Source organism: Cydia fagiglandana, chromosome 9 (assembly GCF_963556715.1).
Source record: "Cydia fagiglandana chromosome 9, ilCydFagi1.1, whole genome shotgun sequence".
Classification (NCBI taxonomy): Eukaryota; Metazoa; Arthropoda; class Insecta; order Lepidoptera; family Tortricidae; genus Cydia; species Cydia fagiglandana.
Window position 1 is genome coordinate 12,423,455 of NC_085940.1, and position 18,186 is coordinate 12,441,640.

The window sequence follows — 18,186 nt, forward strand, 5'->3', positions numbered from 1 at the left end:
TAAATATTATTGGTAAACTTGTCACTTAAAATAGATTTTTACATTTTTTTTTCGTAGAACCTACTTTTTACAAAGTGTTACATGTCACTTTTTGACATCTATCAATAAGGATATTTAGACTACGTCCCATAGCAGCAACATCACCATCAAAAAGGCCTTTTACACTATGTAACAATAAAAACTATTTTTTTTTTATTAATAATATCTCTGAATCTAGGCGAATATCAAAAAAGTTTATAGGACATTTTTGTCTCTAAATATGATCAGGAATACGCTGTTAAAATTATTCGGTTTACTCATGTTACACCGTGTATATTGAAGCGTTAAGGAGCATTCCACGGTCTGTCCCGTACAAACGCATTTTATTTCCTGTGTTGCGACTTTTTTTTCGCCATTTAAAGCAGGCGATTATTTTTCTGTGCATATTTTTGACCATTTGTCAAAGAAAAGGAAACGCTTATACCTGCAAATCTGCAGAAAATCGCGTTTGTACGGGACAAACGGTAGACAATTTCATGGAATGCTCCTAAAGCTGAAAGCGTAGCAAATTAAAATACGGAATTTCAAGATTTGAAACATTTCTGTTACCAGTGATCAGTGTCAAAAGATTTAACAACTTTGTTACGCCACATGCACCTTAAGGGCCGGTTGCACCAAACCGTCTGTTACCGTTAAAGCGTTAGCTAATTTTATTGTATGGGAAGTTTCATAGTTGACTGCTGTGGTATTGTACGGGAAGTTTTATAGTTGACGCTAAATGTGGTTCGTGCAATTGGCCCATCGACTCTGTTAAAATCCGCTTATTGTTTTAGCAAAGCAATGAAAATAAAGTAAAAGCAAAATTTCCGCAAAAGAAAGCAGCATGCACATCTTAGTAATTACCTTGTAGAGGTCCTGTGGCCAGCAATTGCTCATGTGGCCGTCCACCCACCACACCTTCACGCGCCCAGACGGGAAGTTATCGATCACCTGGTATGAATAAAGAAAGCAGCATGCACACCTTAGTAATTACCTTGTAGAGGTCCAGCGGCCAGCACTTGCTCATGTGGCCGTCCACCCACCACAACTTCACGCGCCCAGACGGGAAGTTGTCGATCACCTGGTATGAATAAAGAAAGCAGCATGCACACCTTAGTAATTACCTTGTAGAGGTCCAGCGGCCAGCACTTGCTCATGTGGCCGTCCACCCACCACACCTTCACGCGCCCAGACGGGAAGTTATCGATCACCTGGTATGAATAAAGAAAGCAGCATGCACACCTTAGTAATTACCTTGTAGAGGTCCAGCGGCCAGCACTTGCTCATGTGGCCGTCCACCCACCATACCTTCACGCGCCCAGGCGGGAAGTTATCGGTCACCTGGTAGGAATAAAGAAAGCAGCATGCACACCTTAGTAATTACCTTGTAGAGGTCCTGTGGCCAGCACATGCTCATGTGGCCGTCCACCCACCACACCTTCACGCGCCCAGGCGGGAAGTTATCGGTCACCTGGTAGGAATAAAGAAAGCAGCATGCACACCTTAGTCATTACCTTGTAGAGGTCCTGTGGCCAGCACATGCTCATGTGGCCGTCCACCCACCACACCTTCACGCGCCCAGACGGGAAGTTATCGATCACCTGGTAGGAATTATAGTAATGTAGCCGGGCATTTTTACTTAACTGTGCACTTTTAAAGGCCGGTTGGCATTTTTACTTAACTGTGCACTTTTAAAGGCCGGTTAGCAATCGTTACAAAACTGACAGTCAATGTCAAATCCCATACATTTTGTCAAGAATGTAACGATTAGACGTTACTGAAACACGACTAAAGTCGCACTTTAAAGTACAAGTTAATTGAAAATGCCCAGCCCATATTTTGTATTTTAAGCTCTAATGCTCTAAAACAAAGGTATATTTTCAGTGGGAGGCAGAGGTAACTTTCCCTCCGACACTATGCAACGGCAGGCGTGGCTCACTCCGCGATTTCGTCGCTGTGCTACAGGTAGCTAAAAGTAGATCTGTCCCAATTTTGGGGTTTGCCATAAGCCACGCGTGGCGCTGTCGCCACCTAGCGGCCATATCTGTGCTGATCGTAACAGACGCGTTTTGTTAGGGAGTGAGTCTTCTGTACCTAGTACTATTATTTATTCTGTGGCAATGGTGAGAGATGAGGCGTCAAATCAATAAAAAAAAAGTCTTCATTATGGTGTTGCTTGTTTTTATTTATCTCTACATAAAATTATCATTCCTTGTCGTTGTCGTTGATATGTTTTTGTTCACCACTCTGACACCAATGAAGGACTAATTATTGCTACGTGCAGTGCAGTTATTAATCCTTGTGTATCTTCAGGCCCCTGTTTCACCAACGTGACAGGTGCGACGAATTGTAAAATCACTGTTGCTGACGTCACAGGCATCCATGGGCAACGGTTACCGCTTACCATCGGGCGGGCCGTATTCCTGTTTGCCACCATCATTGTGTTATTAAAAAAAACTTTATGATATCGGAAAAAAACAGATATTTCTCTTGCTACGTTTATGACAATTGTCACAAGAAACACTACAATTGTCACGAAATTCCGACATATAACTCATTACCTGTCAAGAATTACCTACAATTCTTCTAAATCTTTGACAATTGTCAGAAACTTCGCAGGAGAAATATCTGTTTTTTTCCGATATAATAAAGTTTTTTTAAATAATACAATGATGGTGGCAAACAGGAATACGGCCCGCCCGATGGTAAGTGGTAATCGTAGCCCATGGATGCCTGTGACGTCAGCAACAGTGATTTTACAATTCGCCGCACCTGTCACCGATGTGAAATTGGGGCCAGGTATTTGTGTAACATCAAAATTTGGATTCGACGCTAATTCGACTTCTTTTTTTCAGCAGTAAGGAAAATAAACTGTAAAAATTTAAGCGATAAGTCCCATACCTGTCCCGCGGTGCAAGTTGAGTCCTCGCCGGTAAAGTTGGCCACTCGGATGACCACGGTCCCCGGTCTGTATTGGAAATCGGGGTGGTCCTTCAGGTCGTACACGCTCATCTCGCTCTCGTGCAGCATTTGAGGACTGCAACAAGTAAACAAACATACTGTTAGAGCTGATATAAGACCTTGCTACACGGTCGCCGACAAGCCCCCAGACCGCGTGGCCTTGGTCCGTCCCGGACCGTGTAGACAGTTGTTTCCAACAAAATTTGACCAAAACTGACCAAGGACAGACCAAGGTCAGACGGTTAGAAGGCTTGTCGACGACCGTGTAGCAAGGGCTTTAGACGGCGCGCGAACTCGCATGCGATTTTTACATTGCGGACTGTGGATTACGTCCAATTCAACCGACCAATCAAAACCCGCAATGGTATGAAACACGCATACAAGGGAAGAATGATGAGTCTACAACATGTAGTTTAAACGAGTGGCAGCGAAATATGAAAGAAAACTCACGCCGTGACAAATTTCAAACCAAGAAACATTAGGGGATAACCGACCTTATGAAAAGCTGCTTATGGTCTAGATTAGATCACTCGCTGACTGCACAATTATGCATTACTCCATATTATATTGTGGATGTGAAGAAAGGATTGAGGTATATGCTTATGTCACGATACTTACTGACAAAAAAGAACAAGCGTACAGTCTGTCAACAATGAAGTCTCAAAAGACACTTTTACCAGTCACATGCGCCACTTAAAAACGATCAACCACTTAAAAATCCTTCCACTCTAGTTCGGCCAACTACTGAAAACCATTTTAACAGCAATTTTTCACCACAATCGACTTACACACAGATTTCATCCAAGCTCACAAGGCCGAAACAGCTCGCAACCAACAGGAACATCACGATTGCACCGACCAGTATAGTGGTCGTGAGAGTCTTGATTTCTTCAACTACGGTCGTATCACTTGTGTCACTGCCTCCACTAGCTTGGACGATAAGTACTGCTTTGAAATACTCGAACAATTTTTTTAAATAAGGAAAAAGACGCAGTAAAATGAGAATCAGAAAAAAGTTTGTTGTAATATTTATAAAGTCGTACAACTTATTATATTACCACGACTACTACTAACAGGGTCGCCATGTAACGTGAGTAGTTCGATTTGGATATATGTATCGACAAAAATGTATGTGACTTATGAATTTAGTAATGATGCACGCAGAGGCGTTACCATTTGAAAGATTGGACATAGGCATACAAAAAAAATTCAGTCTTGTTGCCATTTTCCAGTTTTACTATGAAGCGTTACTGCATGAAAACTATGATATGATATGAGAGCTTCATGAAGGCCGACAGCGCGGTAACCTACGAAACTGTACGGCTGGGATACTCCAAGGTGGAAAGAGAGGAAGCGGGCACTATTAAAATGATTGTGAATGGTACATGTTCTTGTAATGGGGTCCCTTTGTTTCCCATAAAGTTTTAAGTCATATTATCGTTAGTCATAAAACTGAAACCGTTAACATTTCAGGATTTTCGTAAGGTTATTCTTTAGATAGGTTAGGTTAAGTTTGTTTTATGGCAATCCTGAAAAGTTACGCGTTTGCTGAGAAAAACCAATTATGACTAACGAAAATTCGGACAAACAATATATGTATTATGACTTAAAACAAATTGGGAAACAATAGAGACCCTCTCGTAAGGATCTATATCTGAATCCCTAAAGTTCTTTCTCCTATCTTTGCATTATTTGTCATAATGTTCAGTTGTCCTAACACTAAAAACCCTAATTTTGGTTTCCCTAATTATTGATTACTTATCCTAATGTTATTAAGCATATTTTATTTTTGGGAGGGTCGCAGTTCTAACCCTAACCTAACCTACTTTTGTGGCAGCAAGTTCTAATACCTGACCATTTTTCAGAACCTTACATTATGGAAAATAATCGTTATGACAATTGATCGTTAGGGCATGTGCCCATTAGGACAAACCAGTTAGGGCAAGTGACTTTAGGACAAACGTTGTTAGGGATTCAGAATGACACCCTCACGTAATACTCACACAGGCTCGTCAGCGCTAGTGTAGGTGCGGTACCAGTGCACGATGGCGGTGCGTCCGTGGTGGTCCACTCGCTGCACTACGCCGTATTCTCTGTGTTTCAGCTGTATGGTCAAAAGAAATATACATATTTTAGTTTTATTATTTAAGACATGCAATTAAAATAAATTATCCGGAGTCCGATTGCATAGTAATTTTAATATAGCTAAATTGCTTATAAACAAAATCCAACGCAATGGTACTTAGGGTGGTATTCCATCAGTCCAATATCTTTGTCCAATGTCATTGCATCTCACTCTCTCATTAATTAAGCAAAATGTGAGACAAAATACAAATTGGACAGGTGGAATACCACCCTCAGCCTCACGTATGGTAACCAAATTCTATGGGAGTATTCGGGGGTCAAATTAGTTAATAAATTAGTAAACAAATGACGGCTAGTCGGAAAGATGCCGTAAGGTTATTAGGGTTCCGTAGCTCAAAAGGAAAAAACGGAACCCTTATAGGATCACTCGTGCTTCTGTCTGTCCGTCTGTCACAGCCTATTTTCTCGGAAACTACTGGACCAATTAAGCTGAAATTTGGTACACATATGTAAATTAGTAACCCGAAGATGGACATATTTTTTTTATAATTTTTAAATACACAGGTTCGAAGTTATTTAAGATAATAGCCAAAAAATGACCATCCCCCCCTTTATCTCCGAAACTACTGGTTCAAAAAATTTGAAAAAAATACACATAATAGTTCTTTACCTATAGATGACAGGAAAACCTATTACAATAGAAATGTGCAGTCAAGCGTGAGTCGGACTTATGTACGGAACCCTAGAAACGCGAGTCCGACTCGCACTTGGCCGGTTTTTTTCTGAAAAATATGAAGCAAATAAATTGCTCAATCATAAACGAAAAAAAAAAAACAAACTTATACATACATGCTGATTCTCTTCAGTGTTGGCCGCGCCGCTAACTACGAAGTCTCCTGGGAAGCACTCCTGCCCGTCCAGATGGTGGATCGGGTACAGCTGGGTCGACGGGATCCCCATTTCTATGGTGCCATCCTGTTCAGTGGTTACACGAATAAAAATTACAAATAGGTATAAGCGTAACTTGATCGTAACGGGTGGTATTAGAGATATTCATCGTCTAATCCAGGGCTCTCCAAACCCCGGCCCACGGGCCAAATCAGGCAAGCGACGCGTTCGAATCCGGCCCACCGAGACCCAAAGCGTCTGGCCCGCGCGAACCAGGCTCCAGGGGTTCAGTTCTAACAGCAGTAAGGCGCAATATGGCCCTCAGGTAAAAAAGTTTGGAGACCCCTGGTCTAATCTATTTGACTACAGTTTTGTTGCACGTATAGGTGGTGACTGACTTGTAACATATCGGTATAATGTAACCTTTATGGCGAACATGTTACATTACAGCTATGTACGCGGCGACCGCTCCTCTCGAACGCTCTGTTCACGTGTGCTCCATTTTCAGATCATTCGGTTTGCAAACAAAATACCCGAGCGTTCGCGAACCTGTGCCGACTTGTAAAGTGTCATTCTATGGAACTTGCTAACTATGTAAACAAAAGTCACTAGTGAATTCACCATTCTTTGACAATTTCAATATGGCGGTTTGTTTACATATGTAGTTAGCAAGTTCTATAGAATGACACTTTTATTAATGTAATACTCAAAGGGATTCGCGAAAAAACCGACAGCCGAGTTAAACAGGCGGCGCGAGCGCCGAGCGGCTCGGCTCGCTGCACTGACTGCTGTAATACTCGGGTTATATCGTGTTACATTACACCGAAATGTTACAAGTCAGTCGCCACCTGAAAGAGCGTTAACATGTTTATAAACTTGTGTACGATAGGGTACCTGCCACACGACGTTGGCGCGGCTGGTGGTGTGCAGCGTCTCGACGACGACGCGGTCGCCGTGGCGCGGCGGCGGCGCGGGCGGCGCGCGGCGCACGGTGCGCTTGAGCCGCTTGCCGCGCAGCAGCCGCACGGCCAGCTGCGGCGACCGCTTGCCGCGCGTCGACGCCGCCGACGAGCAGCGGGACGACCATGTCGCGCCGCTGGAACGTCACACAATATTACACCACTATTTTTTATTTTTTATTATTATGAATGGGCTTACTCATTGCTCAGAGTTGCCGACTAGCCGAGGCCACAGAATAAATAATAGTACTAGGTACAGAAGACTCACTCCCTAACAAAACGCGTCTGTTACGATCAGCACAGATATGGCAGCTAGGTGGCGACAGCGCCACGCGCGGCTTATGGCAAACCCCAAAATTGGGGCCGAATGGATGCACTTTTAGCTACCTGTAGCAAAGCGACGAAATCGCGGAGTGAGCCACGCCTGCCGAGGCGTAGACGTGGCCTGCGATGGAGCGAGCTCGCCCAGAAGGTGCCTGTTCACTCTTGATTTGAAGGTATTACTATTAGCCCCAACGGTTGTATTAGTACCGTTGGGCAGATAGGGTGGAAGCAGATCTCCGTCAGCTCGGCGTCGGCGAAAGCTGGCGGGATACCGCTCTGGACCGATCAAAGTGGTGTGCTCTTGTGCTGGAGGCCAAGACTCATTTTGGGTCACCGCGGCAACCAAGTAAGTATTACTATTAGTCCCACTGCTAGGCAAGGGCCTCCTCTCTCCATTCTGTGCTTCTGTCCTGAGCATGATCCCTCCGATCCCGCTGGAACGCATCCAAGTCATCCCGCCATCTCATTCCCGACACATATATTAGGCAAACAAATAAAAATATAGTGGCTGGGAGATAAGAGACTGCCGACCGAGTATATAGTTACGAGTCTGACGATCGTGTTTCACGCTGAGACATTTAGTGATTTTCTCAAACATTTGCACGCAAGTTCTACCACATTACCATGGTTACGCCAAGATATTTACAAGTGACTGCCCTAAAGAGCTTACGCACACATTGATGCGTATCGTATACAAACTTGACGTGCGCACATATTATAGATACTCAAACAACTTTCGAACTATGGCGTTGCCGTCCAGTGGGAGATCCGTCCGTCCAACGTGTACTGCTACAATAAAAATCCAAACAACTGACTGAGAATTCGGCAATGGAATTCAATGGACGCTCGGACATGAGTGACATGACTCCAAAACACGATATAGGCAATAGGCATACGACCTTACCTATCGGTGTCACTGTCATCGCTGCTAGTGTTCTCCCAGTTGTCAGAGTCGTCGTCGTTGAGCCCGAGCTCCGACTTGCTGTCGCCGTTGAGCAGCTCGCCCTCCTTGTGACCATACTGTGTCTGTAACGGACATGTCCATACCTGTCGGTGTCACTGCCATCGCTGCTAGTGTTCTCCCAGTTGTCAGAGTCGTCGTCGTTGAGCCCGTGCTCCGACTTGCTGTCGCCGTTGAGCAGCTCGCCCTCCTTGTGACCATACTGTGTCTGTAACGGACATGTCCATACCTGTCGGTGTCACTGCCATCGCTGCTAGTTAGTGTTCTCCCAGTTGTCAGAGTCGTCGTCGTGGAGCCCGAGCTCCGACTTGCTGTCGCCGTTGAACAGCTCGCCCTCCTTGTGACCATACTGTGTCTGTAACAGACATGTCCATACCTGTCGGTGTCACTGCCATCGCTGCTAGTGTTCTCCCAGTTGTCAGAGTCGTCGTCGTTGAGCCCGAGCTCCGACTTGCTGTCGCCGTTGAGCAGCTCGCCCTCCTTGTGACCATACTGTGTCTGTAACAGACATGTCCATACCTGTCGGTGTCACTGCCATCGCTGCTAGTGTTCTCCCAGTTGTCAGAGTCGTCGTCGTTGAGCCCGAGCTCCGACTTGCTGTCGCCGTTGAGCAGCTCGCCCTCCTTGTGACCATACTGTGTCTGTAACAGACATGTCCATACCTGTCGGTGTCACTGCCATCGCTGCTAGTGTTCTCCCAGTTGTCAGAGTCGTCGTCGTGGAGCCCGAGCTCCGACTTGCTGTCGCCGTTGAGCAGCTCGCCCTCCTTGTGACCATACTGTGTCTGTAACAGACATGTCCATACCTGTCGGTGTCACTGCCATCGCTCCTAGTGTTCTCCCAGTTGTCAGAGTCGGCGTTGTTGAGCCCGAGCTCCGACTTGCTGTCGCCGTTGAGCAGCTCGCCCTCCTTGTGACCATACTGTGTCTGTAACTGACATGTCCATACCTGTCGGTGTCACTGCCATCGCTGCTAGTGTTCTCCCAGTTGTCAGAGTCGTCGTCGTTGAGCCCGAGCTCCGACTTGCTGTCGCCGTTGAGCAGCTCGCTGTTCTCCTTGTTCGGCTCCGGACTGTGGATGTGCGATTTACTTAGCCCGCTGCGGACAAAATACATTCGCTTAGCACTTATCGCCTAAAAATCGGTTTTCCTAGGATAGCGGTGCCGTCATATAGCGGCCGACTCCATCTTATCTTATCTTATTGTTTTCGGGGGCCCTTGCGGATACACTTCAACCCATAGGGATCTTTTGTGCAGTTACCCCCTAGAAAAGATAAAAAGATAAGCGGCCGACTCCATACTAAATTATACGGCTAAATATGGATGTCGTAGTATTTGTATGGAGACGGTCGCTATATAACGGCATCGCTATACTAAGAAACCAGAGCATAACTAATAAAATGTAATAGACAACCAAAATATATTGCGCCATCATATCACAGTTTAACAGAGTTATCGTATTAACATGATGTGTATTTCGTATTTCTAGTTAAGTACTTGGGAAGTGTTAAAGGGAATATCTAAATGCAAGGGTGCAAAACCCATATTCAACAAGAATAAGGAGACAAATTTTGAGTCCCAGAAGAAGCTCCTATTTTCACTTTAAACATAAAGGAATAGGATCTGATCCAAGACATCAACACACTCCTGGAGTAGTTCCCGTTTAGTAGAAGTAGTTTTTAGCTGATTGGTAACCGCAGTAGGATATTGACGCTGGGATCCCACATGCTATTCTATTGCATTCATGTAATACATCGTCAGTTTCAACCTAATCCTCAACACATAAGGTCGACATTCGAACAGCTCACCTGATCCCAGAGTCGTTTTTCTCCTCAGTAACAGTATCTTCTTGGCTGCTGACGATGGGCAGAGACACGTCCGCGCTCGGCTCAATCTTGATGCTGGGACAGTTGGAGTCCGCCTTCAGCGCCTCGTCTAGAGATTCTAGAGTGTTCTCTGAGGGGTCCACCTCCATTTCGTTCTGAGGATTAAATACAACAAAATATAGGTATAACACAAATAAAAGAAAAGGTAGCTGTAATGTGGTATAAAGAAATCAAAGAGGCGGCCCTGGACAGAGTCAAATGGAGAGAGCTACATCGACAAGAGTCTAACTCTTAAATTTATGACTTCGATGTATATTATTATTATGTATTAACTGATCCAAAGTCAATCATTATGATTTTTTTATGGACAATGCTTATATATAAACTCGAATATGATGAATGGGACCTAGAAAGATACAAGCCGCTTCTTTGGCCTTATAAATAATAAAACGCTCATAATCAAAGTCATAACGTGTCAGAAATTACACAAAATTTAACTCATCATTTTAAATAAAGTTCCAAATCATGGTGGGAATACCTCTGCCTGCGCTGAGCCTTGCCGCGATAAGTAGCTAAGTGTTCTCTAATCCTTCTTTTTATACCCCAAGATACTAAAATGATTTGTCATTTTAGTACAACATTAGTACAAATGCAGGATTGCTATGGCAGTAAATTGGCCAATAAAACTGCCATTTTGGAATCTGGGAAAAATACAGTAATGACTTGAAGACTTATCAGTCGAAATGGGTGTGGCAATGGACTTACATCGACGGACTTGAGTTTGCGATGTGCAGAGGCGCGCTTCTTCGGCCGCGAGGGAACATGCTCCGAGTTCTGCTTCTTGCTAGGCCGGGTTTGCTTGCGAATGCTCCTGTAGAATTTACCTGAGGCAAAACAGTTTATTAGATCCTTTGGACCTCCGAACGTGTATTTGTTTTATAAAGTGTCAACTCAAGTAAGAGTATCAACGTAGTCTTATTTCAGTCAGTAACATCAAGAATATGGGCATAAGCGATAACTTTTACTTGTATTTTATTATTCTTGTTTACTTACTCTGCTGTTTCCGCCACTGTTGCTTGCTGACGAAAGTGTCTTCGACACCAATAGTGAGGAAGTTCCGGTCGCCGACCTGCAGCGTGCACGGCTCGAACACATTCAGCAGCTTTAAGTTCTTCAGGTCTTCGCCTGCCAAGGAATATTTACTTTGTGTTAAAGGAATATAACTAGTGTGGCTGTAATGACTCACGTTATTATTATTTGTAGAAACTTCTGGTCTGTTATCATATTACACTTTAAACTCTCGCGTTTTGTACACATATTTAATTACACAAAAGGGTCTACCGCGATATAATTTCATTGTTTTTATCTTTAATTCCGTTTCAGCTGAGTTGCATCAACTGTGGTCACGGAAAGACTGACGTCCCAACAAATGTCAACAGAGATATTAATAAAACATCACTAAACTACTCGAAATTAGTTTATAAAAATGTTCGGGGTAGACATAGAAATTTGTGTAATTAAATATGTTATCATATTCTTATGAAAATGGCACAGGCCATTATAAATGTGAACAATTGTGTGAGAATATAGTTGTTGTAGAGTTGTGCTTGCTCATTCACTGAACAGATCCCACTAAACTAGTGAATAGATTCAGGCGTTACTTTGCGGAAATCCATATTAATTAAAACCAAAATATTACTTTTCTAATACGCGAAATATTAACAAGTAATATTTTGCCCTCAAAACTAGTTCAATTTCTATTCAGTCTGTTCGCTCTCTCTCCCGCCCCGCCCTACTTATAAATTTATTCCGCATTTGAGTTTAAAATTCTACAGAAATAGCTGACATCAGCCAGTAAGTTATAAAGCTTACCTTCCACAAGATACTTGGGTTGTTGCGGCGCCGCCTCTTTGGTTTCCTTGGACAGCGCGCGGCACTGCCAATGGACACCGACGCTCTCCGTGACCACGGCTTCCACGGTGAACTGTCAAATACATAAAAAGATAAAAATAAGTTTATTGCACACAAACCAGACAGTACAATACAGAAATTGTTGTGACATGATCGGGTGGGTGCATAGCATCGGTTAAATAGTACCGATTTTCCAGGGGTCCCCCGCACTAGGCTAGGCCTGTGCCGCGGGAGACCATGTATGCATTTGTATGTCATGACATGACACATATATTATAAATCTATCAGTTCATAGCCACTTTTACATTACACGCGCAATGACTTTTTAAGCAAACATATCAAAACTGCGTTCACAAGCATGACGGTAAAGGTGCTGAGCTATGTTAGCGACCCATACACAACCTATCTGGAGAAGTGTGGATAGAGGGTAGAGTGCCGACGGAGCTAAGTACAATCTTGCAGAGGAGTTTTTAGGTCTGTATCTTGCCTTGTCGAGTGCTCTAAACCAGAGGTCTCCAATCCCCGGCCCGCGACGCGTTCCAATCCGGCCCGCGGCCTCTAAAGTGAGTGCCCACTGTCCGGCCCGCGGGAGCTAGGCCCCAGGGCTTCAGCATTCATTGAGAGTGGAACAGTTCCTAACAGCAGCAACCAGACACCGTCCCCCGGCGCAAAAACCGACGGTGGCCCGCGGGACAGTTTTTGAAGCGCAATATGGCCCTCAGCTAAAAAAGTTTGGAGACCCCTGCTCCGATCCTTGCCTAAGAACTCTGTGGATAAAAGTATGGAGCACTCACCTTATGATCGTGCATCTTATGTTTCCTCGCAGCCTTCATCTCCTTCGTCATGTGGAGCCAGTTGGCGCTGTCGAGCGCTCCCAGCGGCCCGTACACCACCTGTCCGGGGTAGAACTCGGACGAAGAGTAAGGCGTGGAGCGCCGACGACGCAAGGAGTAGTCTTCCAGGGGACAGTTCTCTAAATCTGGGTATTCGAGCCGGGAACCGTCCGCTGATACCAAACGGAGTTTGCTGTTCACTGACTGTAATATGGATTTTCATTAATTTAAAGGTTTCTTGATGTCGGTTAAAAGTGTTATTTAAGAAAACAATATGTGACGCTGACGTCCCACGGGTAAAGGTACATTATGGCGGTTGGCGCTTAAGCTATTATTACCGCCGCTCCAATATTATTGCGGCGCTATGCGACGTAAGCGCCAGACGCCATAAGGTACCTTTCGCCGTGGAACGTAACATATTATACTGGAACATTAATATATTCGATTAGGAGACATGCAAGAATATAGTACGTATGTTTAAGATACGCAATTACGCAGCCATGGCGAACGTTCTCTACTCCAATAAACTCTCTCGCAAAAAAATTACACAAAAAAGTTCTAGTTATTATAGAGCAACAGGTATGGTAAGCTCATCAGTTTTGTATGTGTTATAAATAGTACATAGTTTTATTTTGCTTGCAGTTGCACTCTTCAGTTTCCATAAGCACGCCTATACAGTCACAATTGCCCCAAAAGCCAACTTAACAGTTTATGTTCTTAATTAGAGAGCACACTTTTCGTGTGCCAAGAGATTCGCCTTAGTTTAAGATCACTAAGCGCCACTTGCACCATCCTACTAACCCAGGGTTAACCGGTTAAACCGTTAACCAAGTGTCAAATTGTACTGGTAACCATGGTAACTCCAGGAATAAACGCTTAACCCCGGGTAAGTGGGATGGTGCAAGTGGCCCTAAGAAGATTAGTGAGAGGATAGTCTTAACTTACGCCTTTTGTTGAATTGGAGACCGCGCTAGTCAGAATAACGTGTTTGGTGTTTAGTATGTCACTCACCTTAGAAGTGCCGACCCACGATTCGAGGCACACAGCCAGGTCGGGGGTGAACTCCTCGAGTGGCTGCAGACGCTCACTAGCCACACTGGGGATGACGTGTTTGGTTCCTACGACTTGCAGCGCCGCGGTCATCACGATGTCGCGACAGTAGCCGCGCTGCGTGTCCTTGCCGGCGATAAGGCGGCGGACCACGTCGCCCGGCATCAGGGAACGATCGGCCAGACCAACCTGACAAATAAAGTGACAGACAAAATTTTACTTTTGCCGTGTGTCTAGATCTGGCGAATGGTGTGCATTCTTGCGGGCCATTCAAGAATCGCTTGCACTTATTGCAAGCTGTTAGCCGGGTCCACACAGAGCGAGCAATACAGCACACACACCAGACAACAACAGAGCGAGTAGACCATACGCGCGAGGAAATAGCCTCGCGCGTATGCTCGCCCTGTGTGGACCCGGCCATTTTGCAGTTATAAGCGGGCTTTTCACAAACGGAGCATTCGCGGTACTAAAATTTATTGTCTCCACAATACAAACTTCAACTAAAGCTGAAGGAAGGTAACGCAGAGAATCCGCAATCATGCGTTGATTGCATCGCGTTTCTGATTTCCGTTGTTTTAACGGAACTTCTCACGAAATGATATAAATTAAGACCTTAGAACGCTATAATAAAATAATATTATTTATTCGTATAGAGAATGTCTTGCCGTATACGTGTTCGCAAGAGGCTGAATCAATGACAGACCTTGCAGTTCATAAAAAAGTATAAATACTCATAGGGCGCTAGAATCCTTTATAAAGGTTAATACCCTGCTAAAGGGCGAAACTAGCGACTTCGCCCCCAGCTAAATACCGTTATTCTCATGTCAACTACAAATGAAAACATTAATCTCTCTTCAACGTCATTTTGAATTCATAATCAGTCTGACACGCCAACCCCACATGAGTCTTGTAGCCTTGTTTTAAGGAATTTGTGAAGCCATGTTATAAGCTTATTGAAATTAGCTACCAAAAAGAACTTTATGTGAAATACCTATTAGGTTTATGTGTTGCACGTTTTGCTATAATAAAAGAACTAAATAGGCAAACTTAAAGATTTAATAAAACAAACAAATAGTCAAGGCAGTCCTTGTTATGAAATCTATGAAACTATGAATAAACTACAGATTATAGATGTCAATGTGAGTTATATTGTAATATATCCTGAAATTCAAAAGTTTAATTGAACTAGGTATAATTTTTTGGGTTCCGTACCCAAAGGGTAAAAACGGGACCCTATTAGTAAGACTCTGCTGTCCGTCCGTCCGACTGTCACCAGGCTGTATCTGTAAATTTTCACAGATGATGTATTTCTGTTGCCGCTATAACAACAAATACAAAAAAAACAGAATAAAATAAAGATTTAAGTGGGGCTATACAACAAACGTGATTTTTGACCGAAGTTAAGCAACGTCGGGTGGACTCAGTACTTGGATGGGTGACCGTTTTTTTTTTGGCTTTTTTTTGCATTATGGTACGGAACCTTTCGTGCGCGAGTCTGACTCGCACTTGCCCGGTTTTTTTATATAATCCCTTCTTTACGTCGGAATTTGGCCAAAAATGTAGCCCTTAAAGCCAATATGACCCAGGACAAATAACATATACCTAGGTTAATGCCTCATTCATGAAATTCAGCTCACTAGTTTAGGGTGGTATTCCATCTGTCCAATACTTTGGTCCAAGTCAAGTCCACTTAACAGATTAGCAAATAATTTGCTTTCATTTATAATTTGCTTCATGCGAATTATAATTTTTATGTAGATAGATAAATTGTTTAGATATTAAGGATTGCAATAAGTTCAAATTTGTGCAGCAATTAAGGTTTATATTGGAGGAAACTGACACCGGACGAAAACTAGCGCAATGCCTTTCTGTTGCCGCTATAACAAATACTAAAAACAGAATATAATAAATATTTAATGTGATTTTTTGCAGTTTTTTGCGTAATGGCACGGAATCCTTCATGAGCGAGTTATACTCTCACTTGGCCGGTTTTTTTGCTAGGTCAATCAGCACGCAAATCAAATCAAAGGTTTTATCAATTAAAAACCAAGCACATATCAGCTTTGGTGTGTTTAACTTGGTCAGTGTTTAACTTGAAACCCAAGTTTTATAATTGAATTTTAAATTGATTGCCTTAATAAACCTCATTCTGGCACTGTGTTCTGGCATTACTGCAATAAACTACAATTCTGTATGGTAGAATTAACAATTATAGGTTACTGTTGTTCAGCCATAATCAGTTACAATGTCAAATTATCTTTAACATTAGTTAATCTTGTGCACAGGTGTCAAATTGTCAGAAATAATACTAAATTGTAAGGCAGAATATTGTCTGAATGGAACCTTATTGATTTCAAGTATTATTAAATACTTAAAAGTTGCCAACTTTTTCAAAGTTAACCATGATTGCCATTGCTCATTTCCTTCAAACTGTGGGTAGATTAACATGCTAAGTGAGTCCTCATAATTGTTGTCCTTACCCCCACAACTGACATTCATGCATAATGAGATTATTGCATGCATAATTCAACCCCTACTCGCTAGGGGTTGATGCACTTTTCTCGACCCAATTCGATGTTTTTAATAAGAATGTAAACCACATGTATGCAAGGACCTGGAAGATACAAATGCGATTTCTAGAACTCACCGATTTCTCTGATATGACACGTTCGGTGCCTGACGGGTGCCACACAACACGAATTTCGCCTTTTTGAATGGGTGTCTCCATATCGCTTTCTTGGTCGCTGGAGTTGGCTTCATAGTTCTCGAGTACCAGACCGAAGACCACTTGGCCGTGATTGTTGATTTTATACACTTCATCCTCGTAAAAGTACTGAAAGTCAGTCGGCGAACCCGGATTTTGCCCCGCCATATTGACGGGAATTATCTAAAGACACAAATAATTTTGTTTTTTACGTGATTATGTTCTTTCTGACAGCTGATTGCAATTGAATTGTGGCGCATGCGTCAATTTAGTGATGCGCGTAAGAGTGAAGAGTCGATACAATACAGAGTTCTATCGATATTTTTTTTTCTACTTCTCTGTATGTATTCCATGTGAGACAAAATACACATTGGATAACAATAATAACAACATAACTTAAGAAGAAAAATAAATAAAGAAAATAACAACATGACATAAAGGGGCCTCTACGTGTTGGATCTGTGTCCCCACGCAAGCCTATCAAAAAACCGGGATTATAGGCCCGCGATATCCAAGGAGATACAAATAATAACAATAACAATATTTTTATTGACAATAAAAGTTTAACAGGCACGTTAAATCGTAAAGACGATTGGACAGGTTGAATACCACCTTAAGTTACTTTTTCAAATTATGAACTAATGAAGCATTAGATTATTCCGAAAAATTGGCCTTGTTTATGAGATCAGTAAAGAACATTACCTACACGGTCCAAAAACATTTTTAAATTAGCCCTGTTATTTATATCTTCATCGCTCTCACTTATGGGTGCGTTAATATGTTACAGCTTTAACTCTAGTAGGTAAAGCCTGACCAGATGGCCTACCGCGAACCATGTTCGACGTGTTGCCCCTCTGTCGCGCGTGTAAATTCGTACGTAAGTGTGACAGGGAGGCAGCACGTCCAACGTGGTTCGCGGTAGGCCCTCAGGGCTATAACCGCGAAAATCGAAGTTCGCAAATTGCGGGGATTTTTCTCTGTCACTCTAATTACGCCTTCATTAGAGTAAAAGAGAAAGATCCCCGCAATTTGAGAATTTCGGTTTTCGCGGTAGCCGCTCAGGAATATAAAAGCGTCATGTTGAGGAATTTCACTTGAACTATTGACGTGATAACGTCTTATAATTCGATTAACACTTTACCGACTTTACAGACAACCATTTTTTTTTCACACTAAGTATACTGAACTGTCACCCTATACATAAGAATAACAGCGCCCTCTTGACAATGATCATATGTATATTACTGTTCAGGCTTTACATCATACAATGTTAAACAATTATCGATACTTTACGTATCGAATGATGACATTATTGAGCCCATCACTACGCAATTATGCAACGGGAACGCCATCGTGCGGGCGTTGTTGAAAAAACAGTGCGGTTCGTTTCACGTAAATAATTTTTATAATTTTAAATTACTATCCACTTAAAACTAAATTGTATATGTAAATTATGAAATAAAACTCCAAGAACTACTTGGTATAAAAAGTAGGTCCAATAATGTAATTGTTTTTTTTTTATATAATAAAAATCAATATAATGTTTTGTAATGGAACGTAATGACACTAACTTCATTTTTTTGATGGTTATGTTTAAAGTGATTCAATTAAATATTTTAATTTAATTTAAGTTAATTAATAAAACGAGCTCCTAATACTTAGATAAC

The 18,186-nt window shown here is 42.7% G+C and overlaps 1 protein-coding gene across 1 annotated transcript in view; it reads right to left on the reverse strand.

The window, feature by feature from the left end:
- Positions 1-16,806, reverse strand: part of LOC134667393 ((E3-independent) E2 ubiquitin-conjugating enzyme UBE2O) — a 45,389-nt gene extending 28,583 nt beyond the window's left edge. Inside the window, exons 1-13 of the mRNA XM_063524796.1 lie at positions 16,463-16,806; positions 13,777-14,004; positions 12,727-12,969; positions 11,894-12,005; positions 11,075-11,206; positions 10,787-10,905; positions 10,004-10,176; positions 9,145-9,294; positions 6,847-7,048; positions 5,914-6,039; positions 4,983-5,083; positions 2,920-3,055; positions 1,533-1,619 (exon numbers count right to left, since the gene is read on the reverse strand). Of these exons, the coding sequence (XP_063380866.1) occupies positions 1,533-1,619; positions 2,920-3,055; positions 4,983-5,083; positions 5,914-6,039; positions 6,847-7,048; positions 9,145-9,294; positions 10,004-10,176; positions 10,787-10,905; positions 11,075-11,206; positions 11,894-12,005; positions 12,727-12,969; positions 13,777-14,004; positions 16,463-16,687 (2,034 nt within the window). The 5' untranslated portion in view covers positions 16,688-16,806. The remainder of the gene's footprint in view (positions 1-1,532; positions 1,620-2,919; positions 3,056-4,982; positions 5,084-5,913; positions 6,040-6,846; positions 7,049-9,144; positions 9,295-10,003; positions 10,177-10,786; positions 10,906-11,074; positions 11,207-11,893; positions 12,006-12,726; positions 12,970-13,776; positions 14,005-16,462) is intronic.
- Positions 16,807-18,186: the final 1,380 nt, after the last annotated feature.